This window comes from Meriones unguiculatus, chromosome 6 (genome assembly GCF_030254825.1).
Source record: "Meriones unguiculatus strain TT.TT164.6M chromosome 6, Bangor_MerUng_6.1, whole genome shotgun sequence".
NCBI lineage: Eukaryota > Metazoa > Chordata > Mammalia > Rodentia > Muridae > Meriones > Meriones unguiculatus.
The window spans coordinates 32,949,003-32,975,411 of record NC_083354.1 but is presented as its reverse complement, the minus strand read 5'-3'; the positions used below and the strand labels follow the sequence as shown (position 1 = coordinate 32,975,411).

Below are 26,409 nucleotides of genomic sequence, written 5' to 3'. Positions count from 1 at the left end.
TCGTGATGAAACAATAGGACCAGAAAGGACTCATGGGGGGAGGTCCCAGCCCAGTAAGAGCCCATCACAGCGGGAAGTATGGCCCCTAGTGACAGGCCTGAGGCAAGCACAGGGAGCTGAGAGATCACGTCGGGTGCAGAGAGCAAACCAGAGCTGGTGTGCAAATGTGAACTATGGAAGCCCACCCCAATGACATACAGCCTTCAGCAAGGCTGCCAGCCAGCTGTTCAAACACCTGACGCTATGCGGGACATTTTCATTCATACCACCACACCGTTCTTTTTTCATTTTTATTTTATGTGTACAGGTACTTTGCATATATGCCTATGAACCACATAAGTGGTGAGAAGATGTTATTGGACCCCCTGGGACTAAAGTTATAGATAGTTGTGAGCTGCCATGTGGGTGCTAGGAACTAAACCCAGGTCCTCTGGAAGAACAGCCAGTGTTCTTAACCTCTGCGCCATCTCTCCAGCTCCCCATGACACCATTTTTAATACCCAAATAATATATTAATATTTATTATTGAATATTAAATTAAACATAATAATTAAACAATATACTGTTTTTATTTATTTTATGTATTTATTATTATAATAATAAATAATGTATTTATTATAAACTAGAAATGGAACCTGAGCATACTAAAACATTTACCACGGAGCTAAATCACCAGCCCAATTTCATTTTGAGAGGTAGTAAGTTTTAGTGTGTACTTACTACATGCCAAGCATATGCTAAACACTATATGACCATGTTAATATAGTATCCTTTATTTACCTTTAGACAGTTTCATATGTGTAAACAACACACTTTGATCATATGCGCCCCAATTCATCTCTTCCATCACCCTAAGGAGCCCCATCTCCTCCCTCCCACTCCTTCCAGGAACCCCTATGTCCTTCCCAACTCATCTAGGCACCCTGAATCCATCTTACCTTCACGGTCTCTCCTTTTTTGTTTTGGTACCACTGAGTTCATTTGCCGAGACCTGTTGGAATGTTTACAGATCTTTTGCAGAGAAGCACATTTGCAGTGAGTTCATGGTGTGATGGCCACCATCACAGCCAAAAGACTGCCCCATTCCCCAGCTCTTACATCCTTTCTGACCATTTTCAGAGACATTCCCTGAGCCTTAGGATGGGGGTTGATATAGATGGCTATTTAGGGCTGAGCACTTAACAGTCTCTTATTCTCTGCATTAACTCCTGATCACTACAAAAGGAAGCACTTCTGGCCATGGCCGACAACAGTACTAAGTTATGGATATGAACAGAAATTTCTAGAAAGTTTAACAAGATGTAATTTAGCACAGCAACAATAACAGGTTCTTTCCTGGGGTCACAACCACCAAGCCAGGGGGTTTTCAGGACCAGGTTTACAATACCAGGCCTGAATTCCTTCTTGCCAAACAGGCCTCAAATCTAATAGTTGGTTACTGCCGGCACTGTTGTACCACTACTACCCCGTGTGCTCAGCGTGCCTGGCACAGTTGTCCGCTGGTCTTCTATGGATTCTTCTTCTTCCCTAGCAGTCTGCAGGGCACCTTCTGGCATTATGAAAGCCTGTCAGCAGGGAGAAAGTCTTCAGGCCAGTTCCACTTTGATGTCTCTATGTCCAGCTACCCAAGTCTATAGAGTCTTCAACAATAATGTCTTAACTACTGAGCGTTGGTGGGCAACCAAGATCAACAGCGATAGCCTGTACGGTTTGGAGGGCCTCTGGGGCTTCCCTGACCATAAGTCACAGGAAGCCATCCCATGCCTGCAGTTGGTATTTTCATTTAATAACCCTGTCTTCTGGGGGGATCATTTTCCATCCATGCAGGGTACCTGTTTTTATATGTGTATTTTCTAGTTTAGACTTACTTCTACTTTACAAGTACTCTGCCTGCATGCAGTGCCCGTGTAGGCCAAAAGGAGGCCTTCGGAACTGCTCAGGAGCTCCCGTGTGTAACGCACATAACCTGCAGGTAAAACACAAATATACACGAAACAGAATTTCAATTTAAAAAAAAAAAACTATACAAAATAAAGCTCTTGATCGCCTCCCTCTGCAAGCTGGCGTCTGGGGTGGCCCTGGAGCTTAGCCACTCGGAGCCACTCAGGGCGCGCCCCTCGGCTCTGCCTCCATTGGCGGCTCCGCCCGCACTCAGCCATTTCTCCCTGGCACTTCGCCTCGCAACCGTCCAGGAAAGCCTACGCCCTACCTACCTTCTACCCAACCAAGGAAATAGGGCGGGACATCCGCCGGCACCGAGCCTCTCCCGGAAGTGACGTCGGAGTGTCAACATGCAAGATGGCGGCCCATCACCGGCAGAACACAGCCGGGCGGAGGAAAGTTCAGGTATGGCGGCCCGGCTCCGCGGCCTTGGCGACGCTGCCGTCGGGCCGGGTTCCCCCGCGGGCGGCCGGACGCCTCGGGCCGCGACTGGCGGGGTTCGACGGCCGAAGGATGGCGGGGCGGGGCGCGAGGGGTGGGGCCGCGGCGCCAACGGCCTGAGGCAGTGGCGGGCGGGCTGGGCGCGCGGGCCTCGCGAGCGGTCGCGGGGAACCGCCGTCCCGGGGAACCGCCGTCCCGGGGCACCGGGCCTGCGGCGGCGCCATGGGCCTGCTGTCCGCTCACCTGCCTCTGCTGTCGGCCGCCTTCTTCCGGAGCGGACGCTACCCGGCAGCGGAGGCCGCGCGGCGCCCGCGGGTGGGTGAGGCCGGGGAGCGAGGGGTCTTGCGGGGGCGTGGCGGGCCGGGGTCGCACGTGGGCGCTCTGCGCTGGAGGAAATTAGTTTCAGTTCTCTTGCCGTGGGCTGGACCCCACACACACACCCGGCTTCACCATCCTCCCTATGCATCTTCCCTTTTCAGCCCTAGCCTCCGTAACACCGGGATCGCCGGTGATGAATGAGTTCGCTAACCCCGCACAGTGGGTGCTTCGCTTTCCCCCTCAGTCACTTCGGTTCGGTGTGTGTTTGAGTTCTCCCTGCTGCCTTTTCCTTTTGGGCTGGGGATGAAACTATTTGCCAGAGTGCTTCCTGTTCTGAGCAAGGCTCGGTCCCTCTGCACCGCATAAAACCAGGCCTAGGTGGTACCTGCCGGTACTCCTAGCACCGGTGTGTGTGTTTCTGTAGTGAAGGCAGGCAAGGGGAGAAGGGGGACGTCAGAAATTCGTCATCCTCCAGTACCTACCAAGTTTGAGATCAGTCTGGGCTACATGAAACCCTGCCTCCGGCAGTGTTATCTCCTATGTTGATCTTAAGGGACTGGGATTTTTATTTTAAAGCCCCATTATGGGTGTTTGCCTTCGGGAATATTGTATGCAGTTCAGAACAGTTCATTCAGTCATTAGACATTAGGCGTGTGCTGAGTACATAGATCGGCCCCAAAGAGAGGAAGAGATTGAAAAGGTTTAGCAATCAATCACTAAGCACTCCACAGCCTGAACTCAGTGTTCAGAAGTGAGATCCAAAGGACAGTAAGGTCAGCATGAGGTTGTAAAGCTGTGAGATTTCCCAGGTCAGTGTCTTCTTCATATTGCTGCTCTCACCAGTCAGGTTCCTAGTATACTTAGATAGCTGTTAAGTGGTTTAAATCGGGCTGGTAAAGGGCCTGTAGCTTAAACATGAGAATTTCAATTTCTGTCCCTACTTAAGAAGCCTGGCATGTTGGGTGGTACCTGTAATCCCAGCTCTAGGGAGGCAGAAACTGGAGGATCCCTGAAGTGATGGCCAGCTCACCTTGCTGATTGGTAAGCTCCAGGTCCAGTGGAAAGATAAGTGGAGAGAGCAATGAAGGAAGACACCCAAGTCAACCTCTGGTCTCATATGCATATCATTACGTGTGTCTGTATGTGTGTATACACACACACAGATAATAAAAATTTAAAGAGTGAGATTACAAGAACGTAAAAATCCCTCAGCTTTCCCTGAATAGGTGTTGCTTTTATGTTGAAGGGCATTCGAGATGGAATTGCAGTAGCCCCAGCTTTGGGGTGATGAGAATGCTGTTCCCAGCTAAGCTGTAACGTAGTCATGTTCCACACACTAAGATGGTGGACTGGAATAGAGTAAGGATTATCAGTTCTCTCAGTTTGGGGTAAATATTTAAAAGACAAGGCTATCAGATGGCTTGAAGGGTCAAGGTGTTGTGGCCAAGCCAGAAGACTTGAGTTTGACTCCTGGACCTACATGGTAGAGTGTGAGAACTGACTCCAAGTTATCCTCTGACTTCCAGAGGCACTTTATGGTACCACCATCCCACATACACACGCTTTGAAATATTTAAAAGACAAAGCTGGAAATATACCTCAGTGTAGAGCACTTGCCTGTCTTGTGCAAGGCCCTGACTTCAATCCTTAGCGATAGCGAAGAGTGGAGAAAATGGAAATGAACCATGCAGTTGAAAACAAAAGTGTTTAATTAGGCTGGATGTAGGCCAGTGCATACAATGAGAAAGGAGGTAATTCCACTCCTGACCGGCCAGAGGACAAAGCTAGAGTTTGGTGTTCAGCAGTAAGCAAATTGTGACTAGACACTGTTTCCTATGTAGCTGAAATTAGCCTGCTGAAGAGAAAGGTGAGCATTTGTCCAGTAGGTTCAGACGCGGTTAGAAGCCAGGGAGACCGATTCCATCGCATTGTGTCATCTCACTGTGCAGAGGAGGGATGCATGCATGCTGATTGCAAGAACCCAGAAATCATACAGAACTGTACATTCCAGTTGTCCTTCGCTGTCTCAAGACATCAACCCTGTGGAGTGTCCTCTGTCACCCTGTAGTAGGGCCTGCTTCTCAGCCTGCCCACTCTTCACACTTTACGTTAGCTCAGGCTTCCATGAGGAAGCTGAGGATCCTCCTGTGTGTTTCGGGTTGTTGAAGATCCCCTGACTTCTGCCCATGACTGTCGTGACACCCCAGTCGTGACAACCAAAAACTCTGCAGACAGAAGTTTCCTGTAGGGCAGAACTGACACTGGTTGAAAGCTAAGCTTGTGCTTTTCCAGCTTGCTACCTGACATACAGAGCCATAGCATTTACTACTTTGTATCTTGTTTTGCCAAAACTTAAAGGCAGCTCCTAGAGCCCACAGTTCCTCACTTTGATGATGGTACACTGCTTCACTCCTAGCATTCGGAAACCAAAATCAGTTCATTCCTAGCACTCAGAAAGCAGAAGCAGCCTGATCTATACACTGCCTTCTGGGTCACCTAGGGCTATATAGTGAGACCCTGCCTTTAAAAGTAATTATTCTACAACTTCACATATTTGTCTGTAATCTGTTTTTATTTATTTAAGGGTATTTATTGTAGGAATATTGTTACTGTGAGAAAAAAATACTAAATGCCCACCTTTGGGAATCTCTATGTAGTTGTCAAACAAAATATGATATATTCATGTAGTGGGTCATGAGGCAATTATCAGAAGTAAACTTGAGGCTGGGAAGATTGTGTAGGTGGTAAGGTGCATGCCACATGAGGCTCTGTGTTCAGATCATCAGTGCCACATAAAAAACCAGGTGTGGTGATGTGTGCCAGAATGCCAGCATTGAGAAAGCAGAACAGGGGTTTGCTGACCACTGTCCTAAGGAATTGAGAAACTCCAGACTCTGAGAGACCATGCTGGTCTGCAGAGCAAGTTCCAAAGCAGCCAAGCCTACCTAGAAACTGTCTCAAGTAAACAACAAAACAGTCTGTAAGGTGTCAGCACTGCTCCCTGAGATGTCAGTGGTCTGCGTAAATGAACATGGGCTGTATTTACTGTAACGGTACGCACCGGGGCTGGAGCGACAGCTCTGCAGTTAAGAGCTGCTCTGCTAGAGGACAGACCCACGTGGTGGCTTACAACCATCTGTAACTCCAGGTCCAGGGATCTGACATCCTGTTGCGGCCTCTGCAGCACACAGGCAGAGCACATGTGTGTACTCAGGCACATACTCATAAAATAAGTCTATTTAATGTTCACCAGTGTGCGCTGCCGTGTTTTGGGTTTTGTTGGAGATGAAGTCCCACCATGTGATCCCCTCTGGCTCCAGCTGGCCATTTTCCTGTCTCAGCTTCCTGAGTGCTGAGATTACAGGCATCACCACTCACCTATTTTTGGTCACCTATATTTTGGTTACATATATTTTATGTCTATGCTTTTAGATTATAAAAAATAAAATGTTCTATTTTGGAAAAGTGGGAAAGTGAATATATTTTTGCCTTTTGGCTATTAATGTCTTGGATGAAGAAGACAGTAACCCTGAATTCCAAAGCCAAGGTACGGACAGGCCTTGGATTATAATCTTGTAAAGCAACCAGTGGAGAAGGACCATACAGTCATCAACAGGTGTAGCTGTTGTGTGAGCACAAGCAGAAAGTGTTTTCAGTTCTTGGGGCTTTGCTGTGTTGTAACCATTCCGCTGTATCCCACAGCATTTGATCTGCCCTTACAGCTCAAAGCCAGCCATCAGCCATGGAGAATCTGTCAGTGAACAGGGATGGCTGTGCAAGACTAGTTCACATGGTTTAGGCTGGATTTGTCCTTCAGGCACCTGTTGCTAACACCTGGTTTAGAAGAAGGCAAACCAGAGTATGTCCTAAAGAGGTACGTGTGTGTGTCTGTCCATGTATACAAAGATAGACTGGGTGTCCCACAGCACACATGAGAATAGAATAACCTCTGGTGTCCATATCTACTTTCCTGGTTTGAGACGGTCCTTCAGCAGTGCGTGTGCTGTGTAGCTGCCCGTGAGCTTCTGGCTGCCCCCTGACCCCATCTCCACCTTCCATCATACTCTCTGAGCACTGGGTTCCAGAAGTCTCCTCAGCCTGGATAGCAAGCAAAGCTACTCACCCACTGAGCCATTTCTCCAGCCTTAAAATACTTTTTAAAAATCAGCTGAAATGCAGTTGCAAACAGAAAGTCATAACTTACGGGATCGGACAGAAGGAGCAATTGTAATGGTAAAGATTTAAAGACAGTGACACACATGCCTAAATGTTTCCAAAGAAGTGTCATTGATGTGCTGCTTGTTTTGAAAGATGTGAGAGGATAAGTTGAATCAAATGAATGGATGATTGAATAAAGCAAGTGTAGAAGTATTAACTGAAGTGTGTGTACAGCAGGTATGTGCTATGTGATTGTATAATTCAAACAGCGAGTAGATGCTGAAGATTAAAAACTGAACATAGTCAGCTGTAGAGGGGGCTGCTTGAGATGGCCGAATCTTGCTATGTAGCCTGGCCTGGCCTGAAACTCATAGCCGCTGACTGCATGCTAGGGTTGAGGGCCTGTGCCACCATGATAAGCAGAGTGAATTTTTTTGCTGGTCAGAGAAGGACTCACTTGAGAGGGTGACTTAAAGCTTTGGGGGAGGGGAAGTGTGACAGCCACTAAGCCTAGATTGAGAACATTCCAGTGAGACTGTACAGTCTCAGTGTCCTGAGTTTGTGGAGCAGTAAAGAGGCCTGAGGTTAGGAGAAGGGGAGCAGCAGGTGCAGTCAGAGAAGTGGCTGCAGGCCAGACAGGGGAGGCCCTTCAGGTGCTGCAGTAAACTGGGTACGGCGAGGATCAGGAAGGGTGGGTTCTAAGCAGAGCAACAGCGGGCTACACAGCAGCCCCTGCGCCCCTGTTGGTGTCCCCCATGTCAGTGCTCTCTTCCTCCTCCTGTTTGGGTTGTTGTTTGTTTCTTTTGTGTTGTGAAACACACTATCTACATGCTGTGTCTGTCTGGGAACCCACTGTGCACACCAGGTTGGCCTAGAACTCAGGGATTCTCTTGCCTCTGTCTCCCAAGAGCTGGGGTTAGAGGCATGCACTGCTTTGCCTGGCCCTCTCTTAAGTGAATTTTGTTTTTATTCTATAAGATGCACATAGCCATTTTTATATGAAAATTTCTAGGCTGCACCTTACCCCGGGGCTTAGTGCATCTGTCACACTGTACAGTAAGGAGCCTTGGGGGTGTGGCCAGGTTACAGGTCTTAAGATGGGGGATTATCTGGTCAGCCCTTAAAAGCAGAGGCCTTTCTCCAGCTGGAGTTCGGGGGCTCCATTGCAGGTGAGAACCATGGGGAAGGTATGAGAAGGAATTCGGGCAGCCTTTAGGAGCAAAGATGGGCTGGCGGGCAGTTAGTGAGACACGGACCGTAGGACCACAGGCACATCAACACCACGCGTTTAGAAGGATGCTCTTTCCTAGAGTCTCCACTAAAGAGTACAGACCTGCTGACTGGCCGTTTGAGCCCGTGAGGCCCTTTGCAGAGGGTACGCTTAAGCCCGGCCTGGACTTCAGCCTTCAGAAAGGAAAAAGGGGCACATTTGAAGCCATTGCGTTTGTGGTCATTTGTAACAGTTGGGATGGAAACCCTATCTCGTTTACTTGCACTAAGAGATGGGGAGGATAGTGAGGAGGGTGGGGAGATAAAAATGGGTTAAGAAAAGCCATTCATATGCAAACCAGAAAAGTGATTTTAAATTATGCAGAAAGTGGTTTCTCTCTGATGGTCTCTGCAGTAACTACCAAGGACCCTGAGGACGTTTAGGTTCTAGATGCTGAGGCAGATGAGGGAGGCTCTCTCTCACATAACTGCTGGAGAATTGAATCAGTACTTGCTGTGGGGGGGCTACCCTGTTCATGTTCTTTCCAAATCCCTGTAATTGGCACTTGTAAAATATGTGTTTCTTACTAAAGGCCTGGCTTCCTGTTGCCTTACAAAGCTTCTGTTGTGCCTACGCCATTTGGTGGACAGTTGAGAACAGTCAGATATGAGTTCTCAACTCTGACTTCCAACTGTCCCAGTGAACTTAACAATGAAGTAACTGTTTGATCAGATGCTTCAGGCCATGTTTCTCTAGGCCTGCTGGTACTTCCAGTTAAGCTCCTGCTATTTTTAAAACAGTAAAATCCCAGTCCTTCCATTTTACTGAAGAAGACACAGGAGCCAGATGTAAGGATCAAAACCTACTCACAGGGCTGGAGAGATGGCTGTTCTTCCAAAGGTCGTGAGTTCAATTCTCAGCAACCACATGGTGGCTCATAACCATCTGTACTGAGATCTGGTGCTCCCTTCTGGCAAGGCAGAATGCTGTATAAATAAATCTTTTAGAGAGAGAGAACCTACTAGCTCAGAGAGGCAGAGAAAAGACCCGGCTGATCTTCCTACTCTGTTCCAAAAAGAAAAAGCCAAAGCCCCTTCTTCTCCACACTGTCTTAACTACCCTTCAACCCAGTGTTCCTCCTTTCTGCTTAATCCCTGTAGGCTGGTTTCTTGCTCCGGCTCTTGACAGAGAGTTAACTTTATTTAATCCTGTGTGCAGAAAGCTCTTAAATTGTGTGCTAGGGCTGAGCTACACCAAACAAGAAACGGGTTTTTACAGTTCACAGTCTCAGGGGTTCACAATTGGATCAAATATCCTGTAACAGAATGTCACCCAGAAGATTTCTATGCTCTCCCCAGGACCCCCCACCCCCACCCCAATGCAGGAGGTCGCTCAGCAGTTAAGCACACACTACTCCTGCAGTAGACTCCACTTGGTTCTCAGCACCCATGTCGGGCATTTCACAACCACCTGCAACTACAGCTTCTGGCACCCTCTTCTGGCCTCAATAGGCAGTGCACTCACACGCAAAAATGCATAAGTATACCCATAATTAAAAGCTTTCTAGAGTGAAAGTGCTTTCTAGATGCACTGCAAAGCCACTGAGGGTCAGAAGACACATTCCAGAAACATCACAAGAAGGTCCTAAAGGCTTAGGGGATAGGCGGGGTAGTGTAAGGTGTCCAGGGGAGAACACAAATGAGGCTGAAGGTGGGTGACAGTAGGTGCTAGGGAACTAAAGGAATCCATCTTTGGTGTTTTTTTTTCTGTCCTGCTTGAGACAGAGCTGGGCCTTCATGTGCCCAGCAATCCTCAGTCCTCCTATCTAAACTTCTTCACCTACTTCAATGTAAGGGTAGACCTTTCCAGTGGTGCAAGGGCTTGAGCTGGGCTGTCAGCTGCCATTCTTCTTGCAGCCCTTTAATCCCCATGGAGTACTGGGACTGGCCACTAGTTGGCTGCACTCACCGTGGCTTGGCTTTTGCTGCTGTCCGTCAGGTGTCCTATGTTATTCGAGATGAAGTGGAGAAGTACAATCGGAATGGAGTCAACGCCCTGCAGCTGGACCCAGCACTCAACAGGCTCTTCACAGCTGGTCGAGACTCCATCATAAGAATATGGAGCGTCAATCAGCACAAGGTGAGGCACCGAGCTTTGTCAGAATTTCTTTATTCGGTTCCAGCTTTAATATCTGTGTAGTGGGCTTCTTAATACATTCTATAAAGGCAGCACCAAGTTCTGTAGGCCTGTGAGGAAGGGCCTGCAGCAAAGTTTCAGAAGTACTTTTACTTAACTCAGGGTGCCATAAGTTAGTTTGCTGTAAGAGTTCCCCTGCCACAGAGGGGAAAAATATCTGGATGGTGGGAAATGAGCACTTCGCACAGGATTTTGGCTTAATTATAAACCTGAAATGTCTCCTGATAACCATGCTAAAAATAGAATAACAAAATGTCTCGTGTATTACTTTTACAAATATTTGTAAATTTCTTTTACGAAAGTGAATAAAATCCCCACAACATGCAAAGGTGTGGTATTCGTGAAACTGAAGGCTGCTCCCTTCTTCCACTCCCCAGGGCTTCCAGAGGCTTTGTTGTTTCCTTTGCAGTGCTGAGCATCAAGTCCTAGGCCTTGTGCATGCTGGACAAGCATCCTTCCCCCCTGAGCTACCCCACAGCTTGAAAGGCTCTTTCGTAAGCGGGGAGGTCCGCTTACACGCATAGGAGGGTGATCTGCAGTCAAATGGCAGGAAGCTCTTAGGTTTGCTTGAGTGCTGCACTGTGGATGGTGTAGAAACAGTTGGGGCCATTTACTGAGCTCTTAACTATTTGCCTTGGCCCTCATGCTCACCAAGGTCTGGGTTCCAATTCCTTTCAAGATGGCTGTTAGCACATGAGAACTCTGATGGCCAAATGACTAGTGTGGCTATAAATTGGGGCTCAGCCTGGCTTCAGACTGCAGTGCCAGCACCCATATATTTGAGTCTGTATCTTATTAGCCAGCTCAACAAACTGGTGTTCACTCAGAAAGAGCAATGGCACAGCTTGCCAGATGAGGTTTCTCCAGCGGGCTCAGCCCAGCAGGTGCTGAGTTCTTGAGCAGGTAAAGGCAGTGTCAGAGTGTGAACGTGAGAAAAGTGTGTCTGCATTTGCCTTTTAGACACCATAGGAACTCACGTTTGATTTAGAATATTAACTTTTGGGGAGTTTGCAGTATTTTGAACAAATAAAGACCAAGTGCAAAAGAGCTTATCTAGAATCTAGCTGTCTGGCTGTCCTGCCCTCAGGTATCTTTTCCTGGTCTTCAGAATGAGATTGTGTGGCTGCAGTTCTTAGACATGCAAAGAGCTCGTCTGTGACGTGTATAAACTGCCTGTTTGAGTGTAGGACACAACCTGACACTGTACAGGGCTCTGGGTGTTGAGCCAGTCGGTGACAGTTGGGGTGCCCCTGGAGGTGGTGTGTCTCAGCCCTTGACTTCCCCTGAAGGACAGGAGTGAAGAGACTCACTGAAGGGTTACAAACAACGCCAGGAAGCTAAAAGCACATGTTCGGCCCCCGCTGCTCTTGGGCACCGGCACCGCAAGTCAGCTCTCCCCAGCTCAGGTTTCCTGGGTCCCGTCTGTCCTCTGTGCCCGCACCATGTGTAGTCCCGGGCTAGCACAGGCACTGCAAGTCAGATCTCCCCAGCTCAGGTTCCTGGGTCCCATCTGTCCTCTGTGCCCCGCACCATGTGTAGTCCCGGGCTTGGTACCTTTACCACCGGAAGGTGTCAGACTTAGCCTTGGAAACCTAGGCTTTCATTATGGTAACTGTCCTAAAACAGACTTTTTTTGCATCAGTTCTCTAGACGCATGGCCTGTTTGGGAAAGTGCCCCTGTCGATTTAAGTATGATAGTGTGTCCTATTAACTGAAGAAAGGGAGCATGGCTGTCCTTCGTGGTGGGTGTTGCTGTATTGTAAACTCCATGGTTTTCCATTTCAGCAAGATCCATACATAGCATCTATGGAGCACCACACAGACTGGGTGAACGATGTCGTGCTCTGTTGCAATGGGAAAACACGTAAGTTCTTCTCAGGTTCTGACATTCTTCAGTTCTACTTGATATATGTTTCATTTTTTTAGTTAAGTCCTGTGTGTGCACGTTTGGGTGCATATGGAGATAATGTCATCTTCTGTCCTGGGTACCATGGTGTGTGGACAGTCTCCCGCTGACCTAGAGTCCACCAATTTGACAGATTGGCTAACTCCTGCGCTCTTTCCACCTCACCCCACCCACCCTCAGCTGTCCAGCACTGGAGCTAGAGTAGGGCTGCAGGTTTGTGCTTCCACATCCAGGTTTTTCTGTGGGGCCCTAACTCGGTGAGCCATGCCCCAGCCCCTGTGGGACTTTTTTTTTTTCTTTTTTTTTTTTTCTTTTGGTATTTTGAGGCAGGGTTTCTCTGTGTAGTCCTGGCTGTCCTGGACTCACTTTGTGAGGGAGATCCTCCTACCTGTGTCCCTGTCTGCTGGGATTAAAGGCGCTCCCAGCTGTGAGACTTTCACTACAGCACGGCACACATGCAGAAAAGTGCACACATTGCAGCCATCGTGAAATAGAAGACAGCGTTACCAGGTGCCTCCTTGTGCCCGCCTGCCTGCCTTTCAGCCATTTGACATGATCACTGCAGTTAGCTTTACACACATTTGAATTGTAGATAAATAGCTCCCTGTACTGTGCGTGTGTGTGTGTGTGTGTGTGTGTGTGTGTGTGTGTGTGTTTAGTCTTTGTATGGCTGTTTTCTTTCTTTGGTACGCTCCATTTCTTGGTTTTGCAGTCTGAGTAATTCCCAGTTAAATTAGGGACTTTTCACCAGGGAGATTAGAACAATTTGCCCTCTCTAATTAAAACCAAAAGTGTTGTGTACATTCCCATATCTCTTTGAGGCATTGTTGAGAAAGTTCTGGGAAGAGCTTTTAAGCCACATGTGTGATCAGTAGTTTGAAGCAGCATTGCTTTGCTGTAAGATAGCCTTATGGTTCCAAGTCATTCTTGTAAGGGTCCAGTTGACTCCTTGTCTCTCCTAGTGATATCTGCTTCCTCCGACACAACGGTGAAAGTCTGGAATGCACATAAAGGCTTCTGCATGTCCACACTCAGGACACATAAGGTAATGTCCACGGTCCAGTCTTCCTGTCGTATTGGGAACTCAGTTCTTTGTATGCTCGTGTTCTTACAGCGTAGATCATAGTGTGTCTGTTCTGTTATAGGATTATGTAAAGGCCTTAGCATATGCGAAGGATAAAGAGCTGGTAGCATCGGCTGGGTTGGACAGACAAATATTCCTTTGGGATGTGAATACTCTAACAGCATTGACTGCCTCAAATAACACTGTCACAAGTAAGGTGTTTGAAAACAATTTTTTGAAAGCAATCTAAATTGACATAAAGAATGGTTTATACAACATTTTTGATATGTTTGATTGAGAAAGTGGTTCATATTTTGAGAGTACATACAGCTTCTAGCCCCCAGGAGTATGACTGAACTTGGAGCTAGCTTATCCCTGCTGTAGACCTAGCAGCTTCTCCAGATAGAACCTTGCTTTCCCATGTGCATGTCTTAGCTTGGTGGCTAAAGTGGAGTCCCCACAGTAGAAGAGTCTGTATCTCCCACAGCGTACTCCGTGTGTCCTTGTATCTCCCACAGCATACCACAGTGTGTCCTTGTGTCTCCTATAGCGTACATAGTGTGTCCCTGCACCCCAGACAGCCCATGTTCGAGAAGAAGATGACATCTGGCAATGCAGGCTCGTGTTGTTAGGAGCGTTTGCATTAATGGCCAAGATGGGAAATACCCAGGGAGGAAGACAGTGTTTCCAGTACCACTTGAGAAGGGCTGTTCAGAGTAACCTGAAAGAATCCAGTGATCTGGAGAAGCCTAGGGAGGCCAGGGTGGTTCTAGAGGAAGCGTAGCTGCTTGATAAACTTGTAAGCACTGCACTAGCCTGGCCCACGGGAGCCTCCAGGCTGAAAGTCTGAGGACTCTTGTAGGAGCAGAGTCTGGCCTAGTCTAGACCAGAGAAGGACTTCAGGACATGGGCTTGGACACCGAGATCTCTATGCTGTATGACTCCAGTCTGTTAAGACTCCAGGGGCTCCCACAGCGTGGCTGGTGTCGTCGGTTCCACGGGGCAGGTGGAGAGACTGGTGTTTACAACCTCTTCAGTGTTGTTTTGCCCAGAAGTATGTCTAGTCTAAACCCCTTGTTCCCTTGGAGTTTTTTTGGTTGGTTGTTCTATTTCGTTTTTCAGGGATCCAGCAGGTAGGCCCTGAGGTCTGCCCTTGAGATACAGAGGGTCAGGGACTTGGCTCAGTGGACACAGATTCTGCCAAAGCTGGACTTGCTGAGAGTGGTGAGGGGCCTGTCACCAGGTTTATGAGTGCAGAAGCCATGCTGATGATAGTTACCACTGTTGAGTATGTAGAAGCAGGCGTTTCTAACCCCTTACATGTGCTAACTCCCACTCACAGGCCACTACGGTGTGTGTTTGTGAAGCAGTCACCTGGGAAGGAAAGAGTTTCACGTTGGCTTCCAAATCAAAGGGCGTGGACATGATTCTGGCCAAAAGTGTTGCCTTGGATTTTTGTTTGGGGTTTGGGTTGTTTGTTTAAGAAATGGTGTTTTCATTCTGTCTTTCTTTGAATAATAGTGACTTGAACTATCCAGGCCCACCTTTGGAAATACAGTGCTTTTTGTGGGTCAGTTTTAAATGGTAGCGCAGTTCAATTTAACAGATACTTATTGAGCACTTGCACATACTCAAATCCAGAAAAACACAAATTTTGATGATACTATTATTTGAAATTCTCTCTAAACTATTAGTAAAGATTAGATTTTCTAAGTCAAATGTGTAAGCTTATGATTTTTGCTGACAAGTTGCTGAACACCTGATAATTTTGTTAACATTGAACTCTGTTTATCCTCAACAGCTTCTTCTTTAAGTGGGAACAAAGATTCCATTTATAGCCTGGCCATGAACCAACTGGGAACAATCATTGTATCAGGGTCCACTGAAAAGGTAAGGGAGGCCTCGCCAGTGTCTCTGAAACTAAGAAAATGGAGTCATTGCGTCTGTCCAGTTCTTAAGTACATGCACAGAGTTCCGGGAGGCAGCACGCTGTAGTCCCCACATTCGGGAGGTTGAGGCAGGGGTATCAGTTGAGCCCAGGAGTTGAAAACCAGACAACATAGCCAAATTCCTGTCTCAAAAGAAACCAAAAAATAAGATTAATAAACAACAGTAATTTTGTCTAGTGGATGATAAAAGAAATGCAAGTTGTGTGTGTAAGGATAGCTGTGTAACTGTTGTGCACATAGTGATGGGGCTGTGATCTGGGGCATTCGAAAGGTACCCTTAAGTTTAGCAGCCATGGGCAGTACACACTGGCTGCAGCCGTGTTTCCATTCCAGAATTTAATAGTTGGTGTTTAAAAGTCGGGTGCTTTCAAAGGCTGGTTGTGTCCATAGCTGGTTTATATAATACTCTGTAAAAACCGGCAGGTTCTAAGAGTGTGGGATCCAAGAACCTGCGCGAAGCTTATGAAGCTGAAAGGGCACACGGACAACGTGAAGGCGCTGCTGCTGAACAGGGACGGCACGCAGGTAGGGGCTGTCTGCAGACACGGGTGGCTTGGCAGGAGTCTCCCACTGTATGCATGGCTGGGGGGGTCGATCTGCACCATAGCTACATGTGTGCTTTACATCCTCATTCAGTCTTTAGGACACTAGGTTTAGGCTGAGCAGTTAAGAGCACTTGTTCTTACAGAGGACTGGAGTGCCATTCCCAGCACACAGATCCCACAGTTCAGAGCCTCTGTAACTCCAATTCCAGGGGCGTCCATTTCCCTCTTCCAGCCTCCCGGCACTGCACACACATGGCATATATCCACACAGAAATGCATACACCTGAAAAGAAAATAAATATTTGAAAAATAAAAAATAAAAAAACAGTTGCCATTCCAGTGTAAGATGCTCGCACCTATAATCCAGTTACCTAGGAGACTGAGGCAGGAAGACTACAATGAAGTTAAGACCCACCTGGCCCGGGGTGGTTGCACACACCTTTAATCCAGCAGTCAGGGAGGCAGAGGCAGGCGGATCACTGTAAGTTCGAGGGCAGCCTGGTCTATAGATCAAGTTCCAGGACAGCCAGGGCTATACAGAGAAACCTTGTTTCAAAAAAAAACAAACAAAAACAAGACCAGCCTGTGATAGATAGAGAATATAAGAATCGAGGGTCTGTGGCTGGGATACAAAGTAAATAACCTGTGATTAATATTAAAAATAAAAATTATTTAAAAAAAAGAAAGAAAAAGATTCAAGGGTGAGAACCTATCTCAAAAACTAAAAAAATACTAAATTGCACTCATAGTACTCCACATTTTAAAAGGGCTTTGTTGCTTTTAATGAAGGCAGGCCAAGAAAGGCTCCTGGTGTTGTCCTGATGCGGGTATGTGCACAGTTTGGCCAGCAGAGCTGACTGGAGCAGAAGGAAGCTGTGCTCTTACCCCTTGGCATCATGTTAGTTAGAGATTCTCGTGAGCGCATGACTTGGGCAGGGTCTTAGTTAGGGCTTCCGTTGCTGTGAAGAGGCACCGCAACCATGGCAACTCTTAGAAAGGAGAGCGTTTAACTGAGGCTGACGTGGAGTTTCAGAGTTTAGCCCATCACCATGATGAGAAGGATGGCAGTGTGCAGGCAGACAGCGCTGGAGAAAGAGGTGAGACGTCTACGTCTGCACTCCTGGACAGCAGAAGGAGACTGTGTGCCCTACTGGGTGTAGCTTGAGCATAGGAAACCTCAGAGCCCACCGCCACGGTGACACACTTCTTTTAACAAGGCTACACTTGCCACTCTAAGGGCACCATACCTGTTCAGACCCCCACAGGCAGTTCTGTTGTTGCTGAAGTCTCTAGCAGTGTGCTTCAAAGGCCTAATGCTCTTTCTGTCCCTGCGGTCTGTAGGTTGTAGTGTGCTTCTGAGCCAGGTGATGTGACTGTCAAATGGAGATCCTTAAGGTCAGCTGCATTTGCTATGGGTAGGGCTCAGGTCTGAAAGCTACCTGTTGGATCTTAAAAATGCATAGTTGTCTATCACCCACAGGGTTTTCTGATACTTCAAGTTCCAAACCTAAGTTAGGCCTGGGATCACAGCATCAGGCAACTTCTCCAACAGTAGTCTGGTCCCTACACACAGGCACCCCATACGGCCATCATTGAGAGAACAGTAATGCCTGATCTGTCTGTCTGAGTCTGGTTTAGCAGAACAGTGTGGCGCATTGGGTTTGTCTCTGAAATAATCTCTTTTTGGACAACTCACATTTTAACCAGTGGAAGAAGAGGTGAGGATAGAGGGTGAGAAATGTTTTGTTGGTCCTGCTAGCTCTTAGAGGATGTCAGGTACTAAAGGGGACCCATGGGTAGGGAGGGATGCTTACAGAACAGGACACTGTTGAACACTGCCTCATGCTGCACCCCATGGCAGGGACTCTCTGAAAGCATTGTTCTCACTGTGGCTTCCTCATAGCCATAGACCTCTGGCTTCTGTCAAGATTGTTCTGTGTTCTGTTTTCATTTATACATCTGTGCTTTCTCCTCTGCTTCCATCTGTGCAATCTGCATCTGGTCCTTAACTGTTGCAGTCTTTAGCTGTGTGGACTTCCAGACCACCATCTTTGCCAGACCTTGTTCTGTGTCCTCGGAGCTGAAGGATTGGAGCTTTCCTGAGAGTACTGCCACCTCAGAGTAGCCTCTCTGCATAGGGAACCCTCCTTGGGCCTGCCCCATGTCCCAGTGCTCCCACACCCAAATTGGATCAGTCATTCCCTTATGAACTATCAGGGAGGTGGTTAAATTCCTGATACTGCTGGCAGTTTGTGAGGAAGTTGTCTAATCTGTATTCATTTAATTAAACCTGTCTACAGTTTCACAGGCTCCTTAAAATTGAGAGGCAGAGCAGTAAATCATTAACAGAACCATCCAGGTTCATGCCCACAGCTACTTCTCTTTAAAGCTATTGCTGAGTTTCATACTCCAGCAGCAACAATTGCTCTCCTTGGGATCATTCTTTTTCCCAAGGAGATGAAGTTTTTATTCTTCCTGCAAGTTGTCCCAGCAACTGATCAGGAATACTGAGCATGCCTGGTAGGGACTCATTCGTCCTATTTCTGTTTGACTCAGTGTACTCAGCCCTAATTGGTGTGCCACCAACTTCCTTGCATTGTTTCTCCTGAACCTTGAGAAATGGTCAGAACTACTAGAAGTGTTCCAGATCACAGGGAGTCAGTGGATACCTGGCATAGACCTCGTTTCTGATTCCTGTCAGAACCAAAGGCCTGAGGAAGAGGGTGAGACACTGGCCTGGAGCAGTGCCACCAGATTTAGAACATGGGAGTCGTCCCAGAAGCCTGCCTGGGTATCTGTTGGTGACCCTGCTGGAGTCCTGCCTCCTTGGGTCTGGATGGGACCCAAGAGTGTACACTCTTACTAAATTCCCAGGGAAGATGCCTGTGCTGCGATGCCCACCAGCAGCCGCTTTCAGGCTGACTGCCTTAGTTATTGAAGGTCCAAACACAAGTCACCGTAGGGTTTTACAGAAGCAGCAGGCAGCTGGGGAGAGAGGACAAAGGCAAGTTTTCCGGCGTCCCCGCTGGAGCAGGCACGTTGTCTTTGGTCATCTCAGATGGCCTGCTCCTGGGAGCACCCTCACCTGTTTCCGTTGTTCGCAGTGCCTCTCTGGGAGTTCTGACGGAACCATTCGCCTGTGGTCCCTTGGCCAGCAGCGGTGTATAGCGACGTACCGAGTCCACGATGAAGGTGTCTGGGCCCTCCAGGTCAACGACGCCTTCACACACGTGTATTCTGGAGGAAGGGACAGGAAGATCTACTGCACAGACCTGAGAAACCCTGACATTCGGGTGCTCATTTGTGAAGAAAAAGCACCAGTTCTCAAGGTGTGTTGAGTCTCTGGGCTTCCCAGCCGTGCGCCTTAGGCATGAGCAGCGGAAGCTGCGCTGAACAAGCCCCAGCTCGGTCAGGGAAAGCTCCACAGGGTAGCGAGAGTCTCAGTGTGGGCCCAGGTTCTGATACCTGAGGCGCTGCTGGGGCACGGATGGCCTTCCTGCGGCTAAATCCTAGTGATGCTGTGTCAGCGTGCTGGAGAGTGTGCCTGCTCGCCTGCCCTGTCCTTAGGAGGAAGAATGTGAGCTGTTAAGGGTGTCTGGGCAAAGAGGTCTGGGTGTTCAGGCCTCAGCGTCAGCAGTGAGAAGCGGAGTATCTGCTGAAGGGGAAGAGCTGGTTGCTTCCAACTACGGACAGCTGCCTCCAAGCAGCCATAAGCAGCTCCACAGCGGGGGAGAGCAGGAGCCACAGGGTAGGTGGGAAGCAGAGGAAGCTAGCACAGAAGAGACTGCCCTGGGAGCTGCTGGGGGCTCTTGGCTGTGGGCAGCAGACTGAAGAAGGTGGCACAGGCACCCATACACTGAAGAGAATCCCTGAGAATCGCCGGTAGCTAAGAGTCAAGAAACGCCTCCAGCCACTCCAGTTCAAGTCTCCTGATGTTGGAAGAAGAGTGGTTCCATTTGAGTATAAATTCACATCTTACATGTATAGCATTTGAAAGGACCAGGGGCTTGTTGTGAGGTGATGCTCATGAGCCTGTCCCTGGGTGAGGGCTAACTTCACATTCGTTTTGGTATTCGGATTTTCCTTTCTATAAGCATTTTCAAAAAAAGGAAGAATATAAGCCAAGCGTAGTGGCCGCCAGAGACTAGCTTTGGGGGCACAGCAAGAACCTGTCCCAGAAAAGTATACATGCACACACAGTATAAAAAGTGGAATAGCAGAAGCACAGTGTTGCTTTTGCTTCAGAAAGTCCTTATTCTTTTGACTGTGTCCACTTAAGTCCCAACAGTAAACTTCACTTAAAACCTTGAGCCTGGACAGCCGAGTGTGGCAGTGCACCCCTTTAATCCCAGCACTCAGGAGGCAGAGGCAGGAGGATCTCTGTGAGTTCCAGGCCAGCCTGGTCTACAGAGAGAGTGCTGGGACAACCAAGGTCTACAAAGAGAAACCCTGTCTCAAAAATACCCTTGAGCCTAGCCACAGTGGTGCCTGTCTATAATCCGGCTGACGCAGGAGAATCATGAATTCAAAGCCAGCTTGGCTAACTTAGTGAGACCGTAAAACTATAACTGCATAGCTGTACGCATGCACAGGTGAGCAAGGACACCTCCCTGCCGTGCATCCTCTCCCCGTTTGCAAGACTGAGCTCCTTCGCTGGAGACCCCTTTCCCTGTCCATCTGCAGCTCATTGCTACAAGCCTGGTGCCAGGCAGCGTACAGTTGACAAAGGGCTGATACTCCCTGAGGTATCACTGGGTTGATAGCTAACAGCTCAGTATCATCAGCCTGACAAGACTGTTGTGTTTGGTTTTCAGATGGAACTCGACAGATCAGCAGATCCTCCTCCTGCGATCTGGGTTGCCACAACAAAGTCCACTGTAAATAAGTGGGTAAGTGTGTGGCCGTGCTTATATAACTGTATAGCTTGCTGTCCCAGATTTGCCAGTTCCCAGAGCAGAGGCGCAGTGTAGCCTGATGCACACGGCCCTGTGAACACAGGTCTGATCCTACAAGTGAGAATATGTGACATTCACAGGTGAATGAAGCTTCTCTCTTCCCAGCTAGACCGTGTGCTTGATGAGCTTAAAACAGAGTGCTGCCTACTTAGGCCAGTCAGTGTCACACAGCCTCTGGCCTTGTAAAGCTGCACCCGAGAGTAGGCAGTCCGGCCCTGTGTGGTGGGTACAGCCGTAATCCAGCTCTTGGGAGACAGATAGGTGGGAGTGCCACATGGTCAAAGCCAGCCTGGGCTGAGTAGCAAGACAGCGCTTCAGTTGAGCACACAAAAAGAACAAAGTAGATAGTCCATATACCCATTTCTCTAAAGGTAAAGGAGCAGGAAGTTGGTTTTGGGCTTCCTTTCTCCCTGGCCTGGAAAGCAGGGATGGTGGTAGATCAGGAAGTCGGGGCCTCATAGCACCAGCTCCTTCTGGAGCTGAGCTGTCTTGCCTCGCTGACTCCGAACGCTAGGGGAAGGTTGGTGTGCAGAGCTTGTATGCATGCCCCTGCGCCCGACAGTGATGGTCTCAGCTAGAAAGTGCCCTGCTTTGCGGCAGTCTTAGTTACTGTGCTAGTGTTGTGATAAAGGTGAAGACAGGTTACAACAGAAAGCATTTAATTGGGGACTTGCTTACAGTTTCAGGAGGTTAGTCTGATGATCGTAGTTGGGAGCATGGTGACAGGCAGACGTGGCAATGTGGCAGTAGCTGAGGCCTCACCTCTGGTCCAACAGTTGCAGGCAGAGAGGGAGAGTGGGCCTGCTGTGGGCTTTTGAAACCTCAAGCCACCTTCAGTGACACTTCTACTCCAACAAGGCCAAACCTCCTAATCTTCCACTGACTGGGAACCAAGCATTCAAATACATGAGCCTATTGGGACCTCATTCAAACTACCACAGGGGCCTTGTGGGGTTTTTGTGTTTGTGTTTGGAGGGGTTGTTTGTTTAGGGGGGTTGTTGGGTTCTCCCCTTTTTTTCTTTTTCAGAAAGGTCAACAGTCTGTTCTTCATATTTGTTAGGGATTTTTTACTGACCCTGTGACTGGGTGTGTTCTTAACGTAGCTGTGATGCCTCAGCATGAGCTTGTTCTGTAACTGTATTGTTTGTTCTCAACACTTGATGGAGATTGACAAGCCTGGAGAACATAAAACGATGAAATTGTTAATTTTGTTCCTTTAGACACTGAAGGGAATTCATAATTTTCGAGCATCTGGTGATTATGACAATGACTGTACAAATCCCATCGCGCCCCTCTGCACACAGCCTGACCAAGTTATCAAAGGTAAGAGGGCCACAGCATGCACACACTTTCAATGGAGTGACAAGGGAAAAGTGATGGCCTTTCTGTAAATACAATGCTTCTGCTCACAGACAGCTAGGAACAGGTGGGCTTGCTTTAAAAAGCACAAGGAAGTCATGGTAAGAAGTAGAGGGGGTCTTGAAGAATATTTTTGTTTTTCGACAGTTTCGTACGTGTGCTCCGCCTATCACCGTCATATCCACTCCCAGGTCCTCGCTCCCTTCCCTTGACATGTCCTCAGCATGCCCCTCCTACTCCATGTGTGATGTTTTAATAACCTAATGGACTGCGTCAGTGCTGCCCATGTGCACGAGGGCGTGGGGCCCAGCAGCCACAAGAAATGGCCAGTGGCTGTTAGTGATCACATCAGGGTTATGTGGTGCTTCAGTACGTGTGCATGTGTGGATGAGATCCGTTCTCCCTCTCCTGCTTTCCAGACCTGACGAGTGCTGGGTGCTGGGTCTGTGTGAGGGAGGGCTGTGGGGCCCTGTGTCTGACACGGTGTCTTCCGGCTGCATTGCTGCAGACAGGACATGTTTGCTCTCAGAGTACAAGAGAGCTGCCTTTGTTATGTGTGTTGTGGTGCTATTCTCAAGTTCATTTTTTACCCTACAACACAATAGCCGAGGTAAAATATCTTTAACCCTGTCTTTTGGCACAAGCCAGAGAAGTCCGGGGTGAACTTCAAATTCTGCGTTTTGGCTGCTGTGCTTTGCAGAAAGAAAAAGACTGTGGTTGATGTTAGCACTTCAGGTCAGAATCCTTCCTGGCACATTCTTCTGTAGCCATCTCTACAAGACAGCGTGATTGAGGAGCTCTGAAGGAGGGAGCTGAGAAACAAAAGTAATGCCAGGCTGGCGAGCCAACTCAGTACTTGCTGCTCAGGCCTGACGGCTTGGCTTCTCCCCCAGAACCCATGTGAAGGTGGACCGGAGAGCTGAGTCCGGAGTGTCACCTGACCCCAAGCGCACTGGGGCATCTGCACCGTACATTCGCGCCACTTGCTATGTTGTCCTGCTTCTTGTCTTTTGCCAATTGTTTTTTTCTCCTGTAGGGGGCGCTAGTATCATTCAGTGCCACATCCTTAATGACAAGAGACATATATTAACCAAAGATACAAATAACAATGTGGCGTATTGGGATGTGTTGAAGGTAAGTGTCTTTGGGATCAGAGGTTGTTGGACCACGAGTTCCCGAGTTTCCTTCTCTGTACCCGGTCAATGCTTTATTTGGGGGTGGGTGCTTCTGGATGTTAGGTGGCGTGCTAGTTCACCTTTGTGAGTACCTAAACCATTTCCCTGGTCCCTGTGTAAATTCTATCAGACGCAGCTTTTCTTTAAAAGGGTCCATCAGAGTTCTCGTCCTTTATGCTGATGGCTTTTTAGGCTGGGGACTCACTGAGTGTAGAGAGAGCTGTTCTGTCCTGTCCTTTCTTTCACAAAAGGGTCTCATGGTAACTGGGAGGATTCAGGGAAGCTGTCAGGAGAAAATGGTGGGTGTAAGCTTGTCTTAGTGGGCAAGTGCCTGCGCAGTCCACTGGGTAGGCTGAAGCAGCCCTCAGCGTGGGATTACAGGTGATGTCTTGGGAATTGTCGGGATTTCTAAGAAATATGACAAAAAGAGAATAACCTGGGCCATCATTCTTGTCAGGGATCCTGGAAGGAAGCCACAGTGTGTGATAAAGATGGGTAAGAAAACCAGGAGCGAGTACCAGCGGACAAATGAGGGTTTCAGAACTAATCTGAGTTCATGTAAGATGCTTGCCCGTGAGGGTTAGTCTCTGCGGCGAGCCTGTTAGACAGCAGCCAGTGGGTTCAGTGTAATGTGAAGAAAGGAGCATCATCTTGAAGTCACTGCACTACAGGGGTGGAGCAAGGAGAGAGGGAAAGGGTTAGGAGCAAGAACCAAGGGAAGGCTGGTTTTACTCTTGTGTTTTTTGTGTTCAGGTGTGGTTAGGGTGGAAGAATTTGAGCCTGTTTCACTACTCATGAGAAGACTCCAGTGAGGGCAGGGCCTGTCAATGATACATATGTTTTCAAGGGAAGACTAGAACATAACCAGAAGGCGTGTGTGTGTGTGTGTGTGTGTGTGTGTGTGTGTGTGTGTGTCTGTCTGAGGGAAGGACAAAGGGGTTTCAGTCTAGGCTTGCTTATGTACTCAAATGTACTCATGCACTTCCAGATAGTAGTAATGGTCCAGTTGTGACTGGAGACAGTGACATTGTGGTGACAGACCTGAGGGACCGCGTATCATCTGTGTTCTTCTTGTGGATGTTGCTGTAGCTCAGATAACAGCGTCTGAGTGAAGCAGAGCGGGGTTTCCAGACAGCAAGGGAGAATGGTCTGGGGGCGTGCCGGCTAGCATCAAGGAATATGTGTGCAGTGCAGTAATATCTTGGGCTTCTGGGAAGTTTCCTTTTGCTTGGCTCTCCCTGGGACATGGTGGAGAGTCCATGTCTGCCTGGGAGGAGATGACTGTGGTGCTGAAGCTGAGCTGAGCTGAGCAGTCAGGTCTCTGTTGTGGTTCAGCACTGAAGAGAGCTGTGGCTAGAAGGCACTCTAGCATCGAGGATGCTCAGGGCACACTTGGGGAAGCACATTTTAGAATGAGAGCTGCTCAGAGGTCTCTCCTCCATCCCTCCAGCCATAGAGGTCTTAAGACAATCGGAAAAGCTCCCCGTTACTCCCTGGACCAGCTGTTGTCTGAAAGAAACTTAAGCAAGCATTCCAACATGTTGCTTGGTGACTTTCCTTTGAATTTTACTCGGTGGTGCTTCTAGGTGAAGGTGGGGCCAGCTTAGTTTTAGCAAAATTAAATTACAGCCCCTAGAAAAGATTATACTTAATTTAAAGAAAGATTAGGATTTTTTTTTAAATGTGCATGAGCATTTTTTTTAATGTGCATGGTGCATGTAAGTCTGTGCACCATATGTGTGCCTGGTGCCAGGGAGATTAGAAGAGGGCACCAGATTCCCTGTACCTGGAGTAACTGGATAGCTGTGAGCCAGGTTGGTGCTGGCAACTGAACACATTTTCTCTGCAAGAGCAACAAGTGCTCTTAAGCACTGAGCCGTCTCTCCAGCTTATTAAAATTTTACTAACAGGTAGTTATTTAAAGGCCTTAGGATAAAAGAAATTGGTTCCTTTCTTTTTGAAGGGTACTTTAGAGTTATTTGAGCAAGTGTGAAATTTGAAAGAGTGAATAATATCATCGTCTGTTACTTCATCCTAACCGTTGTACTTTCTTGTGCAGGCGTGCAAAGTTGAAGATTTGGGCAAAGTGGACTTTGAAGATGAAATTAAAAAAAGATTTAAAATGGTGTATGTTCCAAATTGGTTCTCAGTGGACCTCAAAACAGGGGTGAGTTAGCCATCAATATTTATGTGATTTTGGGTAATTGAAGATCCCCAGCATACCCTAATTATTCTTCCAGAGTTGCTGTTTTGGGGTGTGTGCAGTTGCTTTTTTCTGTCCTGATAAGCTGTCATTTAAGCCTTGGGTGCCTGAGTGGAGTGAGCTGTAGCCGCGCTGAATCCCGTGAGGCGTGGCTTGGTGTCTTAGTCTAGTGAGCAGGTCTGGGCACTGGAAAGGGGAGGGAGAGCCGTTGACACTATTGCCTCCAACAGATGCTGACGATTACTCTGGATGAAAGTGACTGCTTCGCTGCCTGGGTTTCTGCAAAAGATGCTGGCTTCAGCAGTCCCGATGGGTCTGACCCAAAATGTGAGTTAAGTGTCTTCTGTTGAGGAAGGTGGCTGGTCATCTTTGTAAGTGCCCCTCACATCATGACACTGTCTTGTTTGTTTTCAAAGCAGGGTTTTACTGTGTAGCTATGCTGTCCTGGAACTTACTCTGTAGACCAGGCTGGCCTTGAACTCAAAGATCCACATGCCTCTGCCTCTGAGTGCTGTGATTAAAGGCATGAGCCGCCGCCCAGCACATCATGACTCTTACTGTGTCTTCACTCAACATTTTGAGAATTTGGTGTGTGGAGATCAACAGGTGTACAGAGGAAAGGTTGCTGGCTTTAAGGGAACATCTCTGTAAATGACATCACGTTTTGTTTTAAAAGAATAGCTAAGCCAGGCATAGTGGCTCATGCCTATAATACCAGCACTTAAAGGAGGCTGAGGCAGAAGAATTGCCAGGAGTTCCAGGGCAGCCTTCGCTACCTTGTCTAAACAAAAAGGAAAGAAAAGAGTGACAGCTGAAAAGTAATGTAGCATTTTCTCTGCCTCATCCTTTCCGGTTCTGAGTTCAGGTGCTGAGACCTGCCTGTCTCAGGTCTTGGGTTGGGAGCTTAAGAATGTGTCTTAGTTAGGGTTCCATTACTGTGAAGACACACTGTGGCCACAGCAACTGTTACAGCAGAGAGCATTTAACTGA

General features: G+C 48.1%; 1 protein-coding gene across 1 annotated transcript in view; it reads left to right on the top strand.

Moving 5' to 3' along the window:
• Nucleotides 1-2,251: 2,251 nt before the first annotated feature.
• The window catches only part of Wdr48 (WD repeat domain 48), a 32,987-nt gene continuing 8,829 nt past the window's right edge, over nucleotides 2,252-26,409 (top strand). The window contains exons 1-13 of the mRNA XM_021656524.2: nucleotides 2,252-2,346; nucleotides 10,067-10,207; nucleotides 12,050-12,128; nucleotides 13,133-13,215; nucleotides 13,316-13,445; nucleotides 15,035-15,123; nucleotides 15,606-15,707; nucleotides 18,832-19,056; nucleotides 20,542-20,616; nucleotides 21,903-22,005; nucleotides 23,078-23,175; nucleotides 25,276-25,383; nucleotides 25,650-25,746. Of these exons, the coding sequence (XP_021512199.1) occupies nucleotides 2,299-2,346; nucleotides 10,067-10,207; nucleotides 12,050-12,128; nucleotides 13,133-13,215; nucleotides 13,316-13,445; nucleotides 15,035-15,123; nucleotides 15,606-15,707; nucleotides 18,832-19,056; nucleotides 20,542-20,616; nucleotides 21,903-22,005; nucleotides 23,078-23,175; nucleotides 25,276-25,383; nucleotides 25,650-25,746 (1,378 nt within the window). The 5' untranslated portion in view covers nucleotides 2,252-2,298. The remainder of the gene's footprint in view (nucleotides 2,347-10,066; nucleotides 10,208-12,049; nucleotides 12,129-13,132; nucleotides 13,216-13,315; nucleotides 13,446-15,034; nucleotides 15,124-15,605; nucleotides 15,708-18,831; nucleotides 19,057-20,541; nucleotides 20,617-21,902; nucleotides 22,006-23,077; nucleotides 23,176-25,275; nucleotides 25,384-25,649; nucleotides 25,747-26,409) is intronic.